General features: G+C 30.9%; 2 protein-coding genes across 8 annotated transcripts; both read right to left on the reverse strand.

Moving 5' to 3' along the window:
* Positions 1-337: 337 nt before the first annotated feature.
* LOC106784027 (DDB1- and CUL4-associated factor 12) lies at positions 338-4,116 on the reverse strand. 3 transcript variants are annotated; one of them, XM_014743116.1, is made up of 7 exons: positions 3,878-4,116; positions 2,881-3,800; positions 2,307-2,762; positions 1,970-2,200; positions 1,587-1,871; positions 1,323-1,488; positions 338-1,242 (listed from the first exon to the last, which is right to left on the reverse strand). In XM_014743116.1, exons 2-7 carry the CDS (start codon positions 2,964-2,966, stop codon positions 1,087-1,089), a joined length of 1,380 nt encoding a protein of 459 aa, XP_014598602.1. In that variant the 5' UTR covers positions 2,967-3,800; positions 3,878-4,116; the 3' UTR covers positions 338-1,086. The 3 variants fall into 3 exon arrangements, with proteins under 3 accessions (XP_014598602.1, XP_014598601.1, XP_014598600.1); XM_014743115.1 differs by having other exon boundaries at positions 2,881-2,999; positions 3,786-4,116; XM_014743114.1 differs by having other exon boundaries at positions 2,881-4,116.
* Positions 4,117-6,438: 2,322 nt separating this feature from the next.
* Positions 6,439-18,405, reverse strand: LOC106784004. Of its 5 annotated transcripts, none has more exons than XM_014743081.1 (14): positions 18,220-18,405; positions 16,990-17,152; positions 16,818-16,892; positions 16,661-16,736; positions 16,224-16,573; positions 15,897-16,130; positions 15,188-15,700; positions 14,025-14,260; positions 8,364-13,917; positions 7,824-8,259; positions 7,638-7,735; positions 7,439-7,567; positions 7,212-7,345; positions 6,439-7,090 (listed from the first exon to the last, which is right to left on the reverse strand). In XM_014743081.1, exons 2-14 carry the CDS (start codon positions 17,104-17,106, stop codon positions 7,072-7,074), a joined length of 7,971 nt encoding a protein of 2,656 aa, XP_014598567.1. In that variant the 5' UTR covers positions 17,107-17,152; positions 18,220-18,405; the 3' UTR covers positions 6,439-7,071. The 5 variants fall into 5 exon arrangements, with proteins under 5 accessions (XP_014598567.1, XP_014598566.1, XP_014598568.1 ...); XM_014743080.1 differs by having other exon boundaries at positions 18,169-18,405; XM_014743082.1 differs by having other exon boundaries at positions 7,439-7,558; positions 17,860-18,405.
* Between the last annotated feature and the right edge of the window lie 309 nt (positions 18,406-18,714).

Genomic DNA, 18,714 nt, shown 5'->3' on the forward strand with positions numbered 1-18,714 from the left:
AAATTGAAAGATTTAATCACGTAAATAATAATTATTGGTCTGTATAATTACTATAAGAGATGTGATAAGTACAATGACATTGACATATCCAGTTTTTCAACAAAAATTTAATGTATGCATTATTTTAAGGCCAACAATGTTGTTTGTTTTAGCCGAATAAATTGTACTTAAAATTTTATACATATATTCATTGTCATATTATTCGTTGACGAATACTATTGATATACATTTCCACTTGCATTCCAATGAATATTCAAAATATCATTAATATATATATATATATATATATATATGTCAGAAATTAATAAATATTTAAATTATAATCACATAATCCTTAATTATTTTTTATATACAATACAAAAAACATGCTTTTTTGTTGTATTTTAAATTTTTATTACTCATAGAGTCAAAATCTATGCCCTCGATATATTACTTTGAGCTAGAATAATGAATAATTTGAAGTTGATTATATCATTATCAATTCGTAGGAACATTCGATATTTATTATTGTGCAAAAGGATGTGCGAACATTTGGATGTTTCTTCGTATTATACTATGAATAATCAACTTCGTATTACTCATCAATGATCATACGATAAGAACAAATATGATCATCAATCCAGACCTGAATTACTTGTTATCTAACTGCACGATGAAAAATCGATAGATTATAATTTTATTTTAGTTTAATAATAAAGGGCTAGTGCAATATAATAAGTGCTTACGTTATAATATCTCAGCCAATTGCAGTACAAACAACATTAATAAAGGTCTAGAAGGACATTGCGTTCAGATATATTCCTAACTATATTAATAAAATCTTGTTTACTTGATAAAATGTATGAGTAGATAAGCGAGTATGAAGATTTATTTATTCAATTATGCATAATATGTGTATGGCAGAAGAAAGCTTAAAGAATCAGTCATCTCCTTATCATTTCTCTCACTTATCTTCCCATTTTATATTTCAATATTCTGTTATTATAATGTACCCACCATGTGTATAAATATGAAATTTGTCATATTTATTTAATATTAATAATAGTCGAATGATAATCTAGTTTACTTCATTTAATCCTCATATTTTCATTGCCACAATCCTGCATAATTTCCATACAAGTTTGCGGGAAGTGGTCCACCAGCTGTAAATAGTCGAGTACCTGATGCATCGTAACAATGGGTGTATATAGCTGGAGTATATTTAACATTTTGGAAACCATCTATATATTCTTCATCTGGAAACTAATTCCCCCAAATAAAAGATATTATTGTAAGATATGTTTTGCTATTAACTAATAAAATAAAAATATTCATAAACTTACCACATATCCTTTTGAGGCCTTCAATGCAACAGTTCTATTAGAATTGATAGATGATTCAAGGTACTTTTGAGCTCTAAGGTCATAAAACATAAGCATTCCAAGACCAGTTCCAATTGTTAAAACTGATCCTTGAAAACTGGCTGATCGGATACCACAGCCACTATATCTGTTTAGAAAGAAAGAATATCGTAATTTAATATGCTAATCTGTCGACGTGTAATATACATATTAATTGTAAGATATTCTTAAGTTATTAGAATATACCTTGAGGGTATCTTTTTAATTGGTTGTAAAGTTCTGGCATCTAATAATAATGTGTAAGAACGACAACCAACTGCATAAACACCATCGTCTTGAACTGCCAGGCAAACATTTTCTTGACAAGCTGGTAACTTTCGTGATATTTTTTGTTTAAAAGAATCAGCAGACCAGATATGTATGAAACTATTTAAAGATAGAGCAGCTATTTCGTTATATGCTTTATTAAAAGCCAGTGCTCGAACCTTCTGTGCTGATCTACATTCTTTCACGCACAAAGGTTGAATTAATCTATCAACCATATAAAAAAAATTAATAGACAATATATATAAAGGTAAAGAGTATTTATATTATCAATTATTTTCTCTTATACAATATTTTCAATCAACCTGTGTGTAGGTACATCCGCTTTATCAGGTGCTTCAGCTAGATCACTATCAATCCGCCATAAAGCCATTTTTGTATCTCTAGAGCCAGAAACTAAAAATTCATCATCTAGCCAACACATATCAAAAACCCAATCTCTGTGACCAGATTCTCCAACACAAACTGGATCCAATGTTGGTAGTCTGTAAATTGCTATTTCATTGCTATTTTTGGCTCCAGTAGACAGAAGAGTCCTATAAGAATGTTGTTATACAACAGAACAGTTGCAAAGACCTGATACAGACAAGTAATAACAACGTATATCAAAATTGAAAACATTAATCAAATTTAAATGACTACCTAGAAGGATTAATTTGAACAGAATGTATACCACATTGCTGTTCAGGAAGAGGACCTCCACCCGGATTTAATTGCCTTCCATGTAGGGATGGTATTTGATCTAATTTTTGTGTTGCTACATCATAAACCATCAGTTTATTACATTTTGTACCAAACACAACTTGTCTATCACTCAACCATTGCGAGCAAAATACTTTATTCATATTATTTAAGCTAACTGAGTATTCTTTGAATAGATCATGCGTCAGTATATGTCTTGATCCATATTCTTGATTAATTTTCCGTACTTCCTTAGTGTTGGTTTCTCTTGAACGTACATAGTCGACAAAATTAAAAGATGTTCTTAAAAACTGTCTTCCTTCGGTGATAGTTTCACTTTCTTCATCACTTGATTCATAGCATACAAAATCTTCAGGCTTATCTGGCTTTCTGTTTCTTTCTAATCGTAGAGCTAACCTATATAATATAAAAAAAAAATATAAAACTATATTAAAATAATAAATAGAAGGAAGACCTTACAATTTCTACAATAAAAAATGACCTAACACTAAATATAAGAAATAAATGTATCTACCTCCTGGCACGACGTTCTTCTAATCTAGTTGCTGTGGCACATGGAGGATGTCTTCCATAAATAGTCATTCTTTGAGTTTCAGCCATTATTTATAAATTACTTAATAATACTTATATAATCTGTAAAAAGAATGACTATTCTCAAACTATATTATTTTAGAATATTTGATAACACATAAGCTATCCGTTTCTTTATTCTAAGAACACAATGATTGATTAAATCGACACTTTTGTATGTATTTAAATATTATTAACTATAAGAGCAGTCTCATGTAACGTATATCAGTCACTTTCAATGACAATATATTTGTCTTCTACAATTATTTATTTCTCCTATATTATTTGCAAACATTTGTATGGAGATTTGTTGTGGTGACAGGATAAATCCTTCACTTTCTTATTACATCTGTGGTAGTTATATGTCATGAACAAAAAATTATTCCTTTTAAAGTAAATTGTTTTTATCTTATCAAATTTTTATTTATTTCAGATCATTGCAAAACTGCAAGTACTTTGATATCTTAAATACTTATGTAAACGTATGACATGTGTCTAAATGTTCGTATTTTCACTTCTCACAAATAGTAACTTCCTTTAAAGACAAATGTGACTTGTGAAATAGATTTGTTAATCTATTTTCAGCTGCGTCTATCTATCTGTCAAATTTTGTATTTTAGTATTAGCAAGTATTTTAAAAACTGTCGTTTAATGAAAATCACAAAGGTGTGTCTTTTGTCCTTGTTTTATTAGAATAAAATGTAGATAAGAGGAAAAATAACTGTTAAATCAATCGAGCTCTAACACCATTCCCTTGTCATGTCTAACCGAGTTCCACGTTCATCTAACACGCGTCGTTTCTTTTCATGATAATTTAGGTTTTCTGCATTTAACAAACGACGGTCTTACCAATCTTGTTATTTTCTGGAAAATAAAACAAATGAAGATGCGCACGAAAAGCCGACTAAATCCATGTTAAACGAAACTTTTCGAGAACCAACCAACTAATATACCGCCATGTTGAATGCAATAGGTTGGACAAATTCTGTTAAAAGAAAGAATCATTTGACTAAATATTTTTGTACTTTGATTTCTCTGTCAGTCATATTATCTAAGCTAGAAATAAACAATTGAATAACAATTGATTCATATATAATTTCCTATTAGTTCTCCGATAAAATAATAATTACTAATTAGATTGATTTTATCGCATGTCAACATTGCTGTTTCCCCCACCCCAAGTTAGATTATTACAGCTGACGATGAAGGAACGCCGTCTAGCTATAGATGAAATTTCTTCTGAACTTTCTCTTAAGATCTATAAACTGTCGATAAGATAATTCGCAAGATAAAAATAAAAAAATTAATAATTTCGAATTTTTTTCTTACAAAATATTCGTAATCGCACAAACGATATTATTATATTTCATGTACCTATATCTCATGTTCCATGTACCATTCCAATTTTATTATGGATTTTGAAATATTCAATCTTGTTATCGATTATTATATTTTTATCGATATTTAAAATAAGATGATTGTATATGACAATTAGAATGTTTTTTCGTAATTTGACAATTCGTAAAATTTCTTTTTATCATTTTTGTCACGCCCTATGTTATCGACGAGAAACAAATTTTTCGACATTGGAATTTATTTCATTATTTATATAAGAATAAATTTCTTTATAAATTATTGTTGAAAAAATAAAAAAATAAAAAAATGTAAGGAAACAATACAAACAATTAGCTGAATAGTACTTGCATTATTTTTAAATGCCAGGATACACATTTACATTGCAAGTAATATTGATCGCTCATCATGTGGAGGCTGCTGCTTACAGAAACTCATAATTCTTGTGATAAAACACAATTATATTATAATTCATTAATAATTCGCAAATTTTTAATTTGCGAGAGTAACTTGAAAATCAATATTAGAATGTTAGTACTCTCTCGATTTAAAATCGAATAATTATTATTCAAATGAATGACTTATTGGCGCGTAAATTTGATTTATTAAATGTAGACAATGTATCACTTTATTAAACAAAAATTGTATGCACTAACATAATTTGATATTGTTTTATATGTAATAATTTGTATGTAACCTTCTTTTAATTCCATCTAAATACTAAGAAAGTTAATGTGATGACTAAATAAAAATATAATTTAATAACGGCGATTATTTTACCAGATGTGAATACAAAATTTTTAAATACTGTATCATGGTGATTGATTCATCTGATTGGCTGATCATTTGCCCGCGATAATTAAATAGTTACGAATATTTTTTGCAACATTGTACAAATGAAAAGAATTTATTTAAACAAATAATTAGTGTTAGGACGATTAATCGATATTAAATGTTTTATTTTTTGTCATTTATTTTCGCTCATTTATATATACATTATTATATTTAGTACAAAAATGTTCATGCACATACTGTCATGCCAAACAGTTTCTACACATATCAGTGTGAATAGAGATAGAAATTCATTTTTAATATTGTAAAGTGTGAATTTATGAATTTGTATTCTCTAATAAAACACATTTCGCATATTTAACGTATAATATAATTCGCAAAAGGGATCAGAAATTGTTAATTTCATTTTAATTAGAACGTACAAAATCTACAGATCTCTCACTTTTTATGAAATTAAAAGTAAGTTGTGGAATATATAGTATATCTGTAGAATATTAATAAATTAATCTATTTTTTTTGTTATTGTTGTTCATAATGAATAAAATATGTTTTTAGATATTTAAAAAAGTAACTATATAATTTTTTTTGCGTTATAACTTATTTTAATAAATATAACCTCACCCGCTAATAATTTTCGACAATTTATTTTTATTTTTTATTGCAAGAAGCAGAGATTTTCAGTATATAAATAACATCATCTTTTCATGAACAAATATGTACTTTATTTTAGAAAGAGAGATAGAGATAGAGATAGATGTTATTTGAAAGCTTTATTATGGTGCACGTTCGTTTAATTTTCGTGTCGAATGCATATTTTAAATAACAGAATTTGACTATATATACTTATTTAAAACATTTGCATAATTTATGTTAGCGTAAGAAAATAAGTCAATATTGTAATACAAATTATCAGATATAATATAATATGTATATGTACTATTTTGAAATAAAACAGAAAGGAAAACAAATTCTGTTTATCTCAAATGAAACACCTAATGTTACAAAGTAAAAACATTAATTTTCTAATAGATTCGTATATTAAACATTAAGAAGTTCTATACACGATCTTATATACATCTGAACTGTTTAACCAACGAACATGTATATATCAATGTAAGCCATTTATTCATATTTGTTCACAATGAAGTTGTGTTGTAGTGTAAATGAAGTCCTTCATTTCCTAGTTAATTGGAAATAAGATAATCGTATGAAAAATTTTCTGGACACAGGCCATATTTTCTTCTTTATAATAATAGTAATAGTAATAATAATAGTAATAGTAATAATAATAATATTAATAATAATAATAATAATAATAATAGTAATAATAATAATAATAATATTAATAATTATCTTAGAAATTTAATAATTTTACATATCAGACTATACATAAAAGACTGACCAATTAAATTGCTTTCTCTCCTATAAATAGCGACATGAATATTTTGAGCATTTTAGTATCCTCATCATTTGTTACGAGCATGAACGTATATTAAATATGACCTTATTTTACACTCCCTAAGTCTTAAATGTAGATCATAATAATGGTCTGCATTCATAACACATATGTGTGTAAAAATGCTAGTATCATCTATTTCGATACAAACGAAGATACTATAAGAGAACGATCATAGATTTTTCAAATGTGCAGATTGAATATAGACCATGATGTCTACACATTAAACTTCATAATATTTTATTTTATATTTAACTCTGACGTTCATTATAATTATTATTAGTATATGTGTTCGTGTGTGTTTTCGTGTATTTTCGTGTAAAGAATTACGTAGATAAATAAAAATATTACGCTTAAAATTAGTGAATTAAGTATTTACACATAATACACATTATTCGGTGGTTGACGGAGTGTAGTGGTATCCAAAAACACTTACTCACTTACAACCCGGACGATAAAATGTGCTTAATCGCGATTTACGGAGAGGCCTACGACTTAAGAAATTGTTTATGCACTAACATTTCCGACATATGATCAACTCCACAGCGTTTTCCTGAAGAACGTTAAATGAGGACAATATATTAATATATATTTTTACCAGTTGAGATTTAAAGTTTCAATACATACTATTGTTTGTAATCGATATAATTTATTAATAACAATGTGTGACTTACGCCGGTTTCGAGGCCTTTGATGTTGAAGTCAAAGATACTTTTTGTTTTTTACTGTTTCGAAGTTTCTTTACATATGCCTCTATTAAATGTGCTATCTTCTTAGGATTTATTTCTCCCGTTTTGTTATGGCATATCTATAAAAAAAAAAAAAAAGAAAGATAATATAATTTTTAATATCTTTTATATGGTCAAATTTCAATTTACTTTTTATAATAGTTAGATTTTACCTTCGGTACAGCTTTCCGCATAATATCCTTATATTCTTCCTTTGTTACGTGCTTTTTGGTATAATGGGGCTTTAACACTAACTTTACTTCTTCTACTACTCTTTCTTGACGATTCAATTTCTTCAAGAACTAAAATATATGCTTAATACATGATCAGGAAATTTATACAACATTTATAATAATAAACTAAATAACAAACCTTGTCTTTCACTTGCATTTCCACAGCTGAACTAGGAAGGTCGTCCAAAATTTGAAGTTGATTTTCATCCATGCGTACTCCAACTTTTGGGTTAGTAGCTAAAATAATAAATTTTATATAAAATATTTTCTTGTCTTTTTATATATACAAATAAATATTTAAAAATATATTCACAGTATTACATACATTTCTTTTTCTTTTCATTAGGTTTTTTACTCCTGCTTTTACTAACTGCCTTTGGAGGTGGTCCTGCTGCGAACAACGCATCAAAAGCATCTTTCTTCTCAGTACTTTTATTTGGCTTAGATGCATTATTCTTATTATTAGTGATGACTGGTTGAATAGAAGGACTATTATAATTTCCTGGACTAGGTGGATCGAACATGCCATCGCTTAAACTCGATCCTGGTGAATAAGGTGAAGACATATCAACAGCATCATTGGTCACTTCCATTATTACATCGCTGCCATTTTGTCCCATGGTAGAACTGTTTTTATTTTGATTAGATTTGGAAGCACGCGTTAATGTCGATTTTGTACTATTTGTAAAGATGTTAGGAAGCTGCGGTCTATCACTCGTACGTTGTTGTTTCATTTGATTACTTGGTGAAATGCGATTTGACTAAACAGACCAAATTGTTAACACAAAAACAAATATATTAGTCAAATATTACATACATGTAAATAATATCAAAGAAATAGAAGCATATTATGTGGTATACAAACCTGTATTAAATTACGTTGACTCGTATTAGGTGTACTAAATCCAGTGCTTCTCTGTACTGCAGCAGCAACAGTCGCCAAGACAGGATTAATAGTAGTAAACGGATTACTCGTAGATTGTGGATTTTGTTGATTCTGTTGTATTTTAGGTGGACTACTACAAGATTGTACCGTATCCGTTTGACTCTCTGCTACAGGTGATGAATCTCTTTTCGGCGATGCTCTTTTAATCGTTACCATAGATATTATTTTCGGCTTTTCAAGTTGTTTCTCTTGTGTTGGCTGATCTTGTTGCTGCATAGGTTCGTCGGGCATTAAAGTGATGTCGGCAGCATCGTGACTTCTCGGTGAATTTCTTTGACTTTTGTCTCTCTCGTCATTCGACGTAGCTTCTTGGCTTACATCGGGTGTCGGTGATCGAGATTTCGTGGGATCGAATGGATCATACGCGTCGGGAGAAGTTGGCGGCGAGGTAGGTGGATCTGGTGGAGTATTAGGGCCAATTTTCAATCTCAATTCTAATTCCTCTTGAGCTCTCATTTCAAGTTCCTCATCCGCTCTTTCGTCCATTTCTTCTTCCTCTTCTTCCAACAAAGGATTCATCATGGAAGGTCTGAGATTACTCGTTTGTTTATTTATTGAAAATTTAATTTGTGGTTCCGGTGGTGTCTTTGGACCTTGTGAAACGAATTGTTCACGAGGAGGAGATGCCTGTGGTGGACATTGTTCCGGAGTAGCTACTTCTTGTGCCTGTTTGTCATCGTCATCGCTTAAAACTATAACGTCGCGAGGAGAAGGAGTTTGTTCTCGAAAAGGTGATTGGTCCAAATCAATTACAGCTACAGGTTTTTTCGTAGCTGCTATTTCAGCTGCCTTAGACTTTTTTTTCTTTTCTTTCTTACCTTTCGGTGATTTCGATCGTTTGACTTTCGTCTTGTCCTTCTTAGATCTTTTGGGTGCTGTTGCTGCTTCAGGTTGCATCGGTTCTCTACGCCTACGTTTTAAAGGTTGTATAAGCGGAATAGTTTCGGGTATTTCTGGAGCACTCGTCTGATTGGCTTCATTTTCCTTGTTAAAGCAAACGCTTACTAAAATATTGTCGCCGCTGGCAAATACTTCTTTAGATGGTGGCGGTGTTCTGTTCCTCTTAGCTTTCCTTCGTTTTTCAGGTTCCTTCGACTTTTTACTCTCTTTCCTTCGTTCCTTTTTCTTCTTCTTAATAGCTTCCTTATTAGTTAGAATAACAGTTAAATTTTTCGGGGGTACCGATACGTTATCCAAAACAGAAGGTGGTGACCATTCGCGTGATGGCAAAGGTTCCGGTTGAGTATGAGATGGTGTCTTTGATCTTGACCTTGACCAAGATGGTGTCCATTCGGCACTCCAAGATTCTCTTTCTTCACGTTCTCTTGAAAAATGTTGATTATGTTCTATCGGTTTTTCATTTATCTGATCCCAATTCCTACTACGATCTCGTTCACGCGAACACGATCTACCTTTAGATCTAGATCTACTGGCAGGCTTTCTTTTGTTGTGTCTCTTCTCTCGTGATTTCGATGCTGCTTTAGGTGATCTAGAACGCGTTCTCTTACGATTCCTCGATCTACTCCTTGACTTGTATTTCTTCAACTTTGTTTTCCTCCTCGCACGTGATCTAGAGAGAGATCTTCTTCGTGATCTTCGTCTTGGCGACAAAGATCTGCGTTTTCGTGAAGTAGATCTCGATCTTGATCTTCTTCTTGAGATTGATCGTTTTCTTGACAAAGATCGTCTTCTAGAAAGTGATCTTCTTCTTGGTGATCTACGTCGAGATCTAGACAACGATCTTCTCGACGCAGATCTACCACCACTACCACCGCCACTACCACCACCTCCACCTCCACCACCACCACCACCTCCACCTCCACCTCCACCTCCACCGTTACCACCACCAGCATTACCACCACCTGTCTTAGAATAAGATCTTCGTTCTCTTGACCATGATCTATGTAATCTAAGCCGAGATCTACTTCTTGATCTTAATCTCGAATAAGAACGACTTCTACGATCCCTGGAACGTGAAATTCTACTCGATAAACTTCGACTTCTCGTTCTACTTCGTGATTTTTCTCTTATATCTCTACCATACTCATCCTTTTTAGGTCTGACAGGTTTATCAGCTACTATTTTTCTAACATCGTATCTTGGCATTTCTTTCCTTTTCTCTTTCTTCTTTGTAATTTCTTTAGTCTTCTTTTTACTTTTTTCTTTATCCTTATCCTTTTCTTTGTCTTTATCCTTATCCTTATCCTTATCTTTATCCTTTTCTTTTTCCTTTTCCTTTTCTTTTGATTTTGATCTCTTGTCCTTATCACGATACTGTCTCTCCTTTGTACTTTTCGATATCTTCTTCCATGCCACATGATTGTCGGATGATATATTTTCTTTATTCTTCTCTACATCTTTACCTTTCTCCTTTTTCTCTTTCTTTTTCTTTTTCTTACTTTCTTCATCCTTATCCTTCGGCTTTTCATTCTCTTTCATAGCTAATTTACTATCATCTAATATCTCTCCTTCCTCCATATCTTTCTCCTTTCTTATATTCGAAACACTCAGTTCATCTTCGAAGTTCATTGCCTCGTCTGTTTCTGATATTGCTTCAGTTCCTAAACCAGCATAATCTACTGGAGTTCTACACCCGTCTAAGTCATCGTTAGTTTTATCCTTGGTCGGAGTAATTGGTTCTAAACCACTTTCGAATGGTGCTAAAGGTTCGTTGCATCGATCGTTTACTGGTAATTCATCTTTGCATGGTGTATAAGCACCATCGGAATCCCAAGTATGTTGATCTAAATTTTCTGTTAATAACTCCTGAGTATTGTCCTTTTCAATAGGAAACCGTTCTTCGTCATCGTCGGTACGAAAAGAAAGGCTACTCTTTCTACATTGTCTATTCGAACTATTTATATCTTCGTTATCACTGCATTCTCTGCTTCTATCTTCTTTTTCACTTTCTAAATCGCATTCGCTATTATCTCCAGTAGTACTTCTCAAATTTTCTTCCGTAAGTAATGCCAGTTTACTTGATTTCAATTTATTCGAGCTATCCTTTAATTTGTCGCTTTGATATTCCCATTGAATTTTTCTGAAACAATCTGTTTCAGTTACTCCATCGTCGTCGTCGTCATCGTCTTTTTCATTTGGACTATTTTTCGCCATATCTAAATCATCAAGTTTATCTTCAATATATTCTCCAGCCAACTCGCTACTGTCTACTTTTTTAGGCGAAGATTCCAATGTATCGGCGATAGAAATAATTGTATCAGAACTTTTCTCTGTTATATCAATAATCGGTTGCAAAGTAACACTACTGTTTTGTTCATTATCAATATCACTTTTTTTATCACTTTTTTTGGTATCATTCTCTGCAACTTTATTTTCTTCGTCAGGAGATTTTTCTTTTTCCAATTGATCGATACGTTTTTCTATGTTATCCTGATCACTCTGTGATTGACTTTTGGAAACACACAGTTTTTCTTTATTGTTTATTTGCGCTAATTTTTGTAATTCTTCGTCATTCGCTTGATCTTTCAATTTCGATTTCTCACTGTCTTTTATTATATCAGTTTTAGCTGAATCTTGAACTCCATTTTTGTCCTTACTTGAATCTAAATCAGATTTAGATTCTTTTTCACTGTCTTTCTTTTGATCAACAGCTTTCGTTTTTAATTTGTCTTGTGATTGTTTTTCATTATGCAATTTTTTTTCTTCCACTTCATCCGGTATATCATCAAGATCATCGTACAAACTGTTCAATTTATTATTAAGCTTGAATTTACTACCAATCTTAAATGTTATTTTACTTCTAGATTCGTGGGATAATTTCTTAGGTATTATTTTAGTAAATGGTTTTCTTTCACGTTGTAATGACTTAACATAAGAATCCGATGGTTCTGGAATTTCAGCTAAGTCGCAAGCTTGAACATCTCCGACTATAACATCGTCATCGTCCGGTATATTAGGTGGAAGGGGAGGCGGTTCAAGTGGTCCAATTTGCTGTGATAATTCTTGTTCCGTATGTCTAGCAACATCCATCGTTTGTGACGAATAAATCGATAAATTAGGACAATCTACTTGCGAATCTTCGTCGTCGTCGTCATCGTAAGCCGTCAATCGAATGTCAGATCTTACATTTGGAAGTGTTGCTTGCTGTATATTTTGACAAGTAGGAACTGATTGTGAAAAAGCTGACGCTACTTGCGGAGGATCTGAAGGAGGAATTGGTATATCGTAACTATTGATTATAGATTGATCTTTTTCACTACTTTTGTTGCGAGTACTATCGTTACTATCACTATCAGCTGTGAATGGATCATATTTATCACCACTTTGTAATTCCTTATTGGTATCATCTTTATGAGAGTCATCAATAACTAATTCTTGATCACTATCATTGTCTTTATCACTTTTAGAATTTTCATCAAAATCTAGTAATTCGGAAGGTGGTTCAGGAGGTGGTAACAAAACCATACCACTATTATTGTGGCAAGGATCTTGAACGTCGTATTCGGATTTGTTCGTAGTATCAATGTCACAATAAATATCACAGTCATCGTTATCTTGTCTTACTAATGATGTAGAGGCAGTTTCAATAACGTGGGAGTTAAAATTATCTCGTTCTCCTTGAAAATTTCTTGACATATCCTCGGAGAGATTTGGAGGTAGATTCTGTGTATGTTGTGGCCGTACGACTGGCCCAAGAGGAGGAGGAGGAGGAGGACCTACCGGTGGTCCAGGCATGCGTAATGGTGGTCTTGATCTTGGAAATCTTTCAGGAGGAAAAGTGAAATTATCTGTGAAAGTAAATGGTGGCCTTTCTGGTGTAGGATATCGAAACCTGTCATTTCGGAAATGTTGAGGATTACGATTTCTAAATGGTGGATTACTTCCAAACATAGGTGGACCTCCACAATGCTCGAAGTTCTGATTATAGTATCCTGGTGATCGAAAATCTCGATGGCCGAAATTATCTCTCGCATCCGATCCACCATAACCATGTCGACCTCCACCAGAAAGAGATTCTCTACCACTGTAACTTTGTCCACCGTGACGGTTGTTGTCACGATACCCACCACGAAAATTTCCTCTGTTACCTCCTCCACAAGGATTATTATACAAGGGTGCTTGCATAATGTTATTTGGATTAACGTTAGATAAATCTAAAGGTGTATCAGAATTTTTAATAACTTGCTTATCATGATCGTTATTATGATGTTCATTTTCTTTCTTGGGACTTTCATTATTGTTAATGCTCTTCTTATCTCTAGATTTACTATCGTTTATATATAAAGTCCCATCTGTCTTAATGATAACATTGCTATTCTTTCGTGAGTGCCATAATTCTTGGCTATTGATAATACTGCCTAAAATATCTACTGTATCTTGTACTTCCAAATTGTTAAGAGGATTGGCTATGCCTTTTATAGCCACGTGTCTTCTAGTTGATGCGATTATCGAGCGTCTTTGTACGCTAACTGCAGGGCCATCGCCAATTGAACCAAGATGTTCATCGTCAGATCTAAATTAGACATAATAATGTAAATGTAAGTAATTACAATAATTTCTTTCTTTATATAGGTTTATTTTACATTTAATAAGAATAAAATTATGAATAATTTCACTCACCCAGGAGGACTATATTCTAATCCAAGATTCTCCCCGAAAAGACTAACTCGAGGAACAAAAGCATTAAATCTGATATTATTAACTGATTGATTGGAAATAGGCTGTTTTGGCTTTAAAATACCAAGTGGACTATTTCTGATTGGTATAATTCCTAAATGTTTACATAATCTTCTTTTAACTGTACTATTACAAGCTAACGTAGAAGACACAGTACGTGCATGTTTTTGTTTCCACTTCTGTAACAAACAAATAATTATTATGTTTATTTATATATCTTATCTTTGTTTCTAAAAAAAAAACATAATGTAAAGTAATGAAGCATATATTATTTTTTTAAATAATTGTCATAGTATTTTCTTAAAATGAATTATACATATTATTAAATAATACTTTGAAAACTTAGAATCGGTAGAATAATTTCATCCTACTGCTTACAAATAATCTTTCTAACAAATTAATACGTATAATTAGAAAATATGTTACATAAACGACATAATTGTGTTAAGTATGTATGAAAAGTTCTGTTTAAAAAATATTATATTTAGGGCGATCTTAAAAAGATAACAATAAATAATTGTTCAATAATATTTATTACAAAATAAAAAATAAAGATATTATGCGTATTTATTTCTGATTATAATTATTCCAAGACTTCACACACAATCATAATGACAAAATTATTAACATTTAAATTTCAAGTGCCATTTTTCGATATATAATTTAAAACATTGTATTAAAAATATGAGTATGAATATAGTGAAGTCCGGTTCTTTTATATTATTGAATACTATTATTATTAAAGTTTCTAATTTTTTTTTTATATATTTAATTTTAACTTTTCTTGGTGTACAATTAATGAGTGACAGAAAAAGTGTGCATAAATTTGTTTGCATTTAACTACAGTTAATATTATTATATTAATTTTCAAGCAAAATTAGAAAAAAAACCAAGTGCATCTAGTGAGAAAATTTGTTTATTTGTATAAATTAAGGACATGGATGCATACATATAAAAAGGTCAGCCTGGATAAATGGATATGAAAGATGTTACGATGGCAATTGAATATGATACATTTTAATAGAAAGTATATGGAGCACAGGAATAATTACGAAAAACATAAATGTCATGTTAGTATTCTGCTCGATGAGAAATTAACAGTATACCTTGCGCGTTCTCTTTGTTCTTTTCTTAGACTTCCTTCGTGATGAGGATGGTGCAATTTGAACATATGTAACAAATTCCTCTTCTTCCCCGTCATCGTTATATTCTGTAATACGTACTTCTCGAACAAGAGTACTATTATTATTAGATGATCTCGTCCGTTTCTTAGACTTTCTTTTAGTTGTCTTGGTTTTCGATTTAGATTTAGAATTAGACTTTGAAATTATTGGAGATTGACTTATGCTATTATCACCCACTGATTCCAAACCGGATGAAGTAGATGGTTGATTTGGATCAAATATTTGTTCACGATTATGTACTCTATTTATTTGCAATTCGCGTGCACGATTACGAATATTAGCTCGTACACGTTCAGTCTGACGAGTTCTAGGAATTATTCTAGGTACAGAATGAGTCTGTTCATTTGAAACTCCCGTACGAGTTCGACCATATGAAACACCAAGTCGTCGTGCTTCTTCCATTAGATCTGAGATTTCATCCAAATCAATTTCAACCTACAAACGTATATTCAAAATAACTATACTGATAGTGGTAATAATAATAATAATAATAATAATCAAATTATCTATAGTGTATATTAAAATCTTTATAAAAATAAATAATTAAATATAATTTAAAATATATTAATTTATTGACTTTTTAACTAAACATCGCGTGAAATTAGAGTGAACTATATAGTATATATCTTACTGCTTCAGCATCATTTTGACTATTTTGAGAACATTCTGGACAAAACCATTCCTCCATGGGAACTTCAGTCATAGGAGGAGTGAGACACTCCAAATGATAACCAGAATCACAGGCATCGCACAATAACATTCGATCTTCTCTGTCACTTTGGTGACATACTTCACAAAAAGTTGGATCTTCTTGTACATGATCATCAGTGCGAGGTGTTATTTCAACAGGTATATGCCTCAAAATCTAAATAAAATCGAAAATATGTATAATGTCTTCACAATCAAATATATAAAAATGTTATAATTACAATATTATATGATTTGAAAAAATAATTACCTTTCCTCCAAGTTCTTTTCTCACATGAATCACTGTAAACGTTTGGCGATCCACTGGACAGGTATTAATATTTTTACTCCATTCTATTAAACACTCAAGACAGAAACAATGTTCGCAAGATGATGGGGTAGCTAATTCTTGCTTTCTAAATGGCAGTAAACATATAGGACATTTTTCTACTTGTTCATTATCTGAATCAATTTCAGATACTGGCGTCGGTGTGCCAGGTTTTGTATCATTTGTAGTTTGCGATTTACTACGTGATTTATGTGTTGTATTAAAATTTTCAGCACTATTTTCCATTTCATCATTACTTGTCCAATCGGATTGCCATTCAGAACTATTACTTTCTAATAGACAGAAATAAAAAAAAAATGATATTGTAAAATCTAAGAATAATATTGTATTCCATTACAAACAAACAACATTTTATATACCATAATGAGCTGATCTTCTATTTCTATTTGAAGCAATACTTTCATCACTTGATGTATCATCCTCACTAATTACTCTCTGTAAAAGAAATTATTCGAATTAAAATATCTTCAGAAAACTGTTACATGTATAATTTAATAAAATCTTCCAAGAGCTTACATAATTTCTTCTTCGAAACATTGGCTTTGGAACATCACTTTCTTCTGCACTACTTTCTCCGTCACTGACAACTCTCTGTAATTAAAAAAAAAATATATTTATAATGTCTTTAGATGCATTTAATATTAATATGACATATTGTATTATATTGTAGAAGACATTGTATACATACATGTACTTGCTTTTTTCTAGGAGAACGCACAACAGATTCATCACTACTCTCATCATCCGAAATGACAAGCCTTCTTCGCTTGACCGTTCGATATTTATGATCGCTATCACTTGACATTTTTATAGTACACTAAATTTATACCCACTGCATCTCTTTTATTAAACTGAAAAGATAACCCTTGATATACAAGTATATGTATAAAAAACTTAATGCTAGATTGATGAACTTACTATGTATACCATTAATATTTTGCATAATGTGTTTAAGCTTGATTAAAATTTCAAATTAATAAACTTAATACCTAAAATTCCTACACTCATATATACATGTTATATCTGTAAATATATAACATAAGAGGCCAAAGAAAATATTTTTTAACGCATGTAATATGAATTGTTTTCATATGTTCGTAACTCTTAAGTCTAAATATAAAACACCAGTTGATATAAATTTATTGACTTTATGATAAATTTATATGCATTATTATATCAAATAATGACAAATTCATTTCTATTAATGCATTTATGATTTGAATTATATACAAGTACTAAAGTTAAATGATTTTAGTATATAGGCATTACTGCTAACACCTTTTATAACTATATTAAATATTTATAAAACCATTTGCTTGAACACAATATATGCAAGAAATAATTCTAATCTAATTATTAGTAATTCATATTTTTACATTAACTTTCTCTCTTTTTCTCACTCACTCGCTCTTTCTCTTCTACTCTCTCCTCTTTCTCTTTCTATCTTTATCTCTCCCTCTTTCTCTCTCTTCCACTCACACTCTCTCTCTCTCTCTCTCTCTCTCTCTCTCTCTTTCTCTCGCTATTATTTTACTGACAATGGTTAAGTTGCATATACCATTAAAATATACGCTGTTTTTCATCGATATTCGTGAAAATCTATTCTATATTGTATGAGAATATTGAAATGCCGACTAAACAATTATTCGATTATCAATCACATATATAATTGACTGAAAGTTATGAATTCTTCTCAATTCCTCATCGTCGCTTAAGTTTGCATAAGAGCTACAAACACAAATCATACCAACACAACACTATTAACACAATCATAACTTTCAATCAGTTTAATATCGTATCACGTTTGTTTATGATTAATATACGTTATATATTGGCCGATAGTTTGTAAGTTTTCCTAATGCCATACTTCGTCGAAATGAAGATGTTGACAGACGAAGGTACACTTCCTATCACAAACCTGCGGACATTTTGAGCTCGCGACGCCGTTACGACGTACGAATATTTTCGTCCTTGTGAACAATCACAATTGAATTTTTATTGTTCCTTCGAAAATTTTCTTTTTATTATATAGATTTAATTTAACATTAAACACTTCTTTTCTCACACTTATCTTCTAGGAAACAAGCCGATATCTAAATAGTTAGAAATATGTTCAACGTAGTATTAGTAACGGAAACGATAAACAGTTGTTCTTTTGATTACTGCACTTATTTCAAACTAATGGAGCTTTCTATTCTTTCCATTTACCTGATTAATTGTGAAATGACATCGTTCGATTTTATTAGTTTTGTATTGTTTCTATAATAAAATAATATTAATTAAATGAGTATTTTTCTTTATATTATGATAATAAAGATATTTATTTAAAATATATAAACTTACCATTAGCGTGTTTATCATCCGGATATTCTAGGAAAATAGTCAATTAGTTCCTGATTTATCCGCAATGAAG

This window comes from Polistes canadensis, unplaced genomic scaffold, assembly GCF_001313835.1.
Source record: "Polistes canadensis isolate GaletaPanama2010 unplaced genomic scaffold, ASM131383v1 scaffold_28, whole genome shotgun sequence".
In the NCBI taxonomy this organism is placed as follows: domain Eukaryota; kingdom Metazoa; phylum Arthropoda; class Insecta; order Hymenoptera; family Vespidae; genus Polistes; species Polistes canadensis.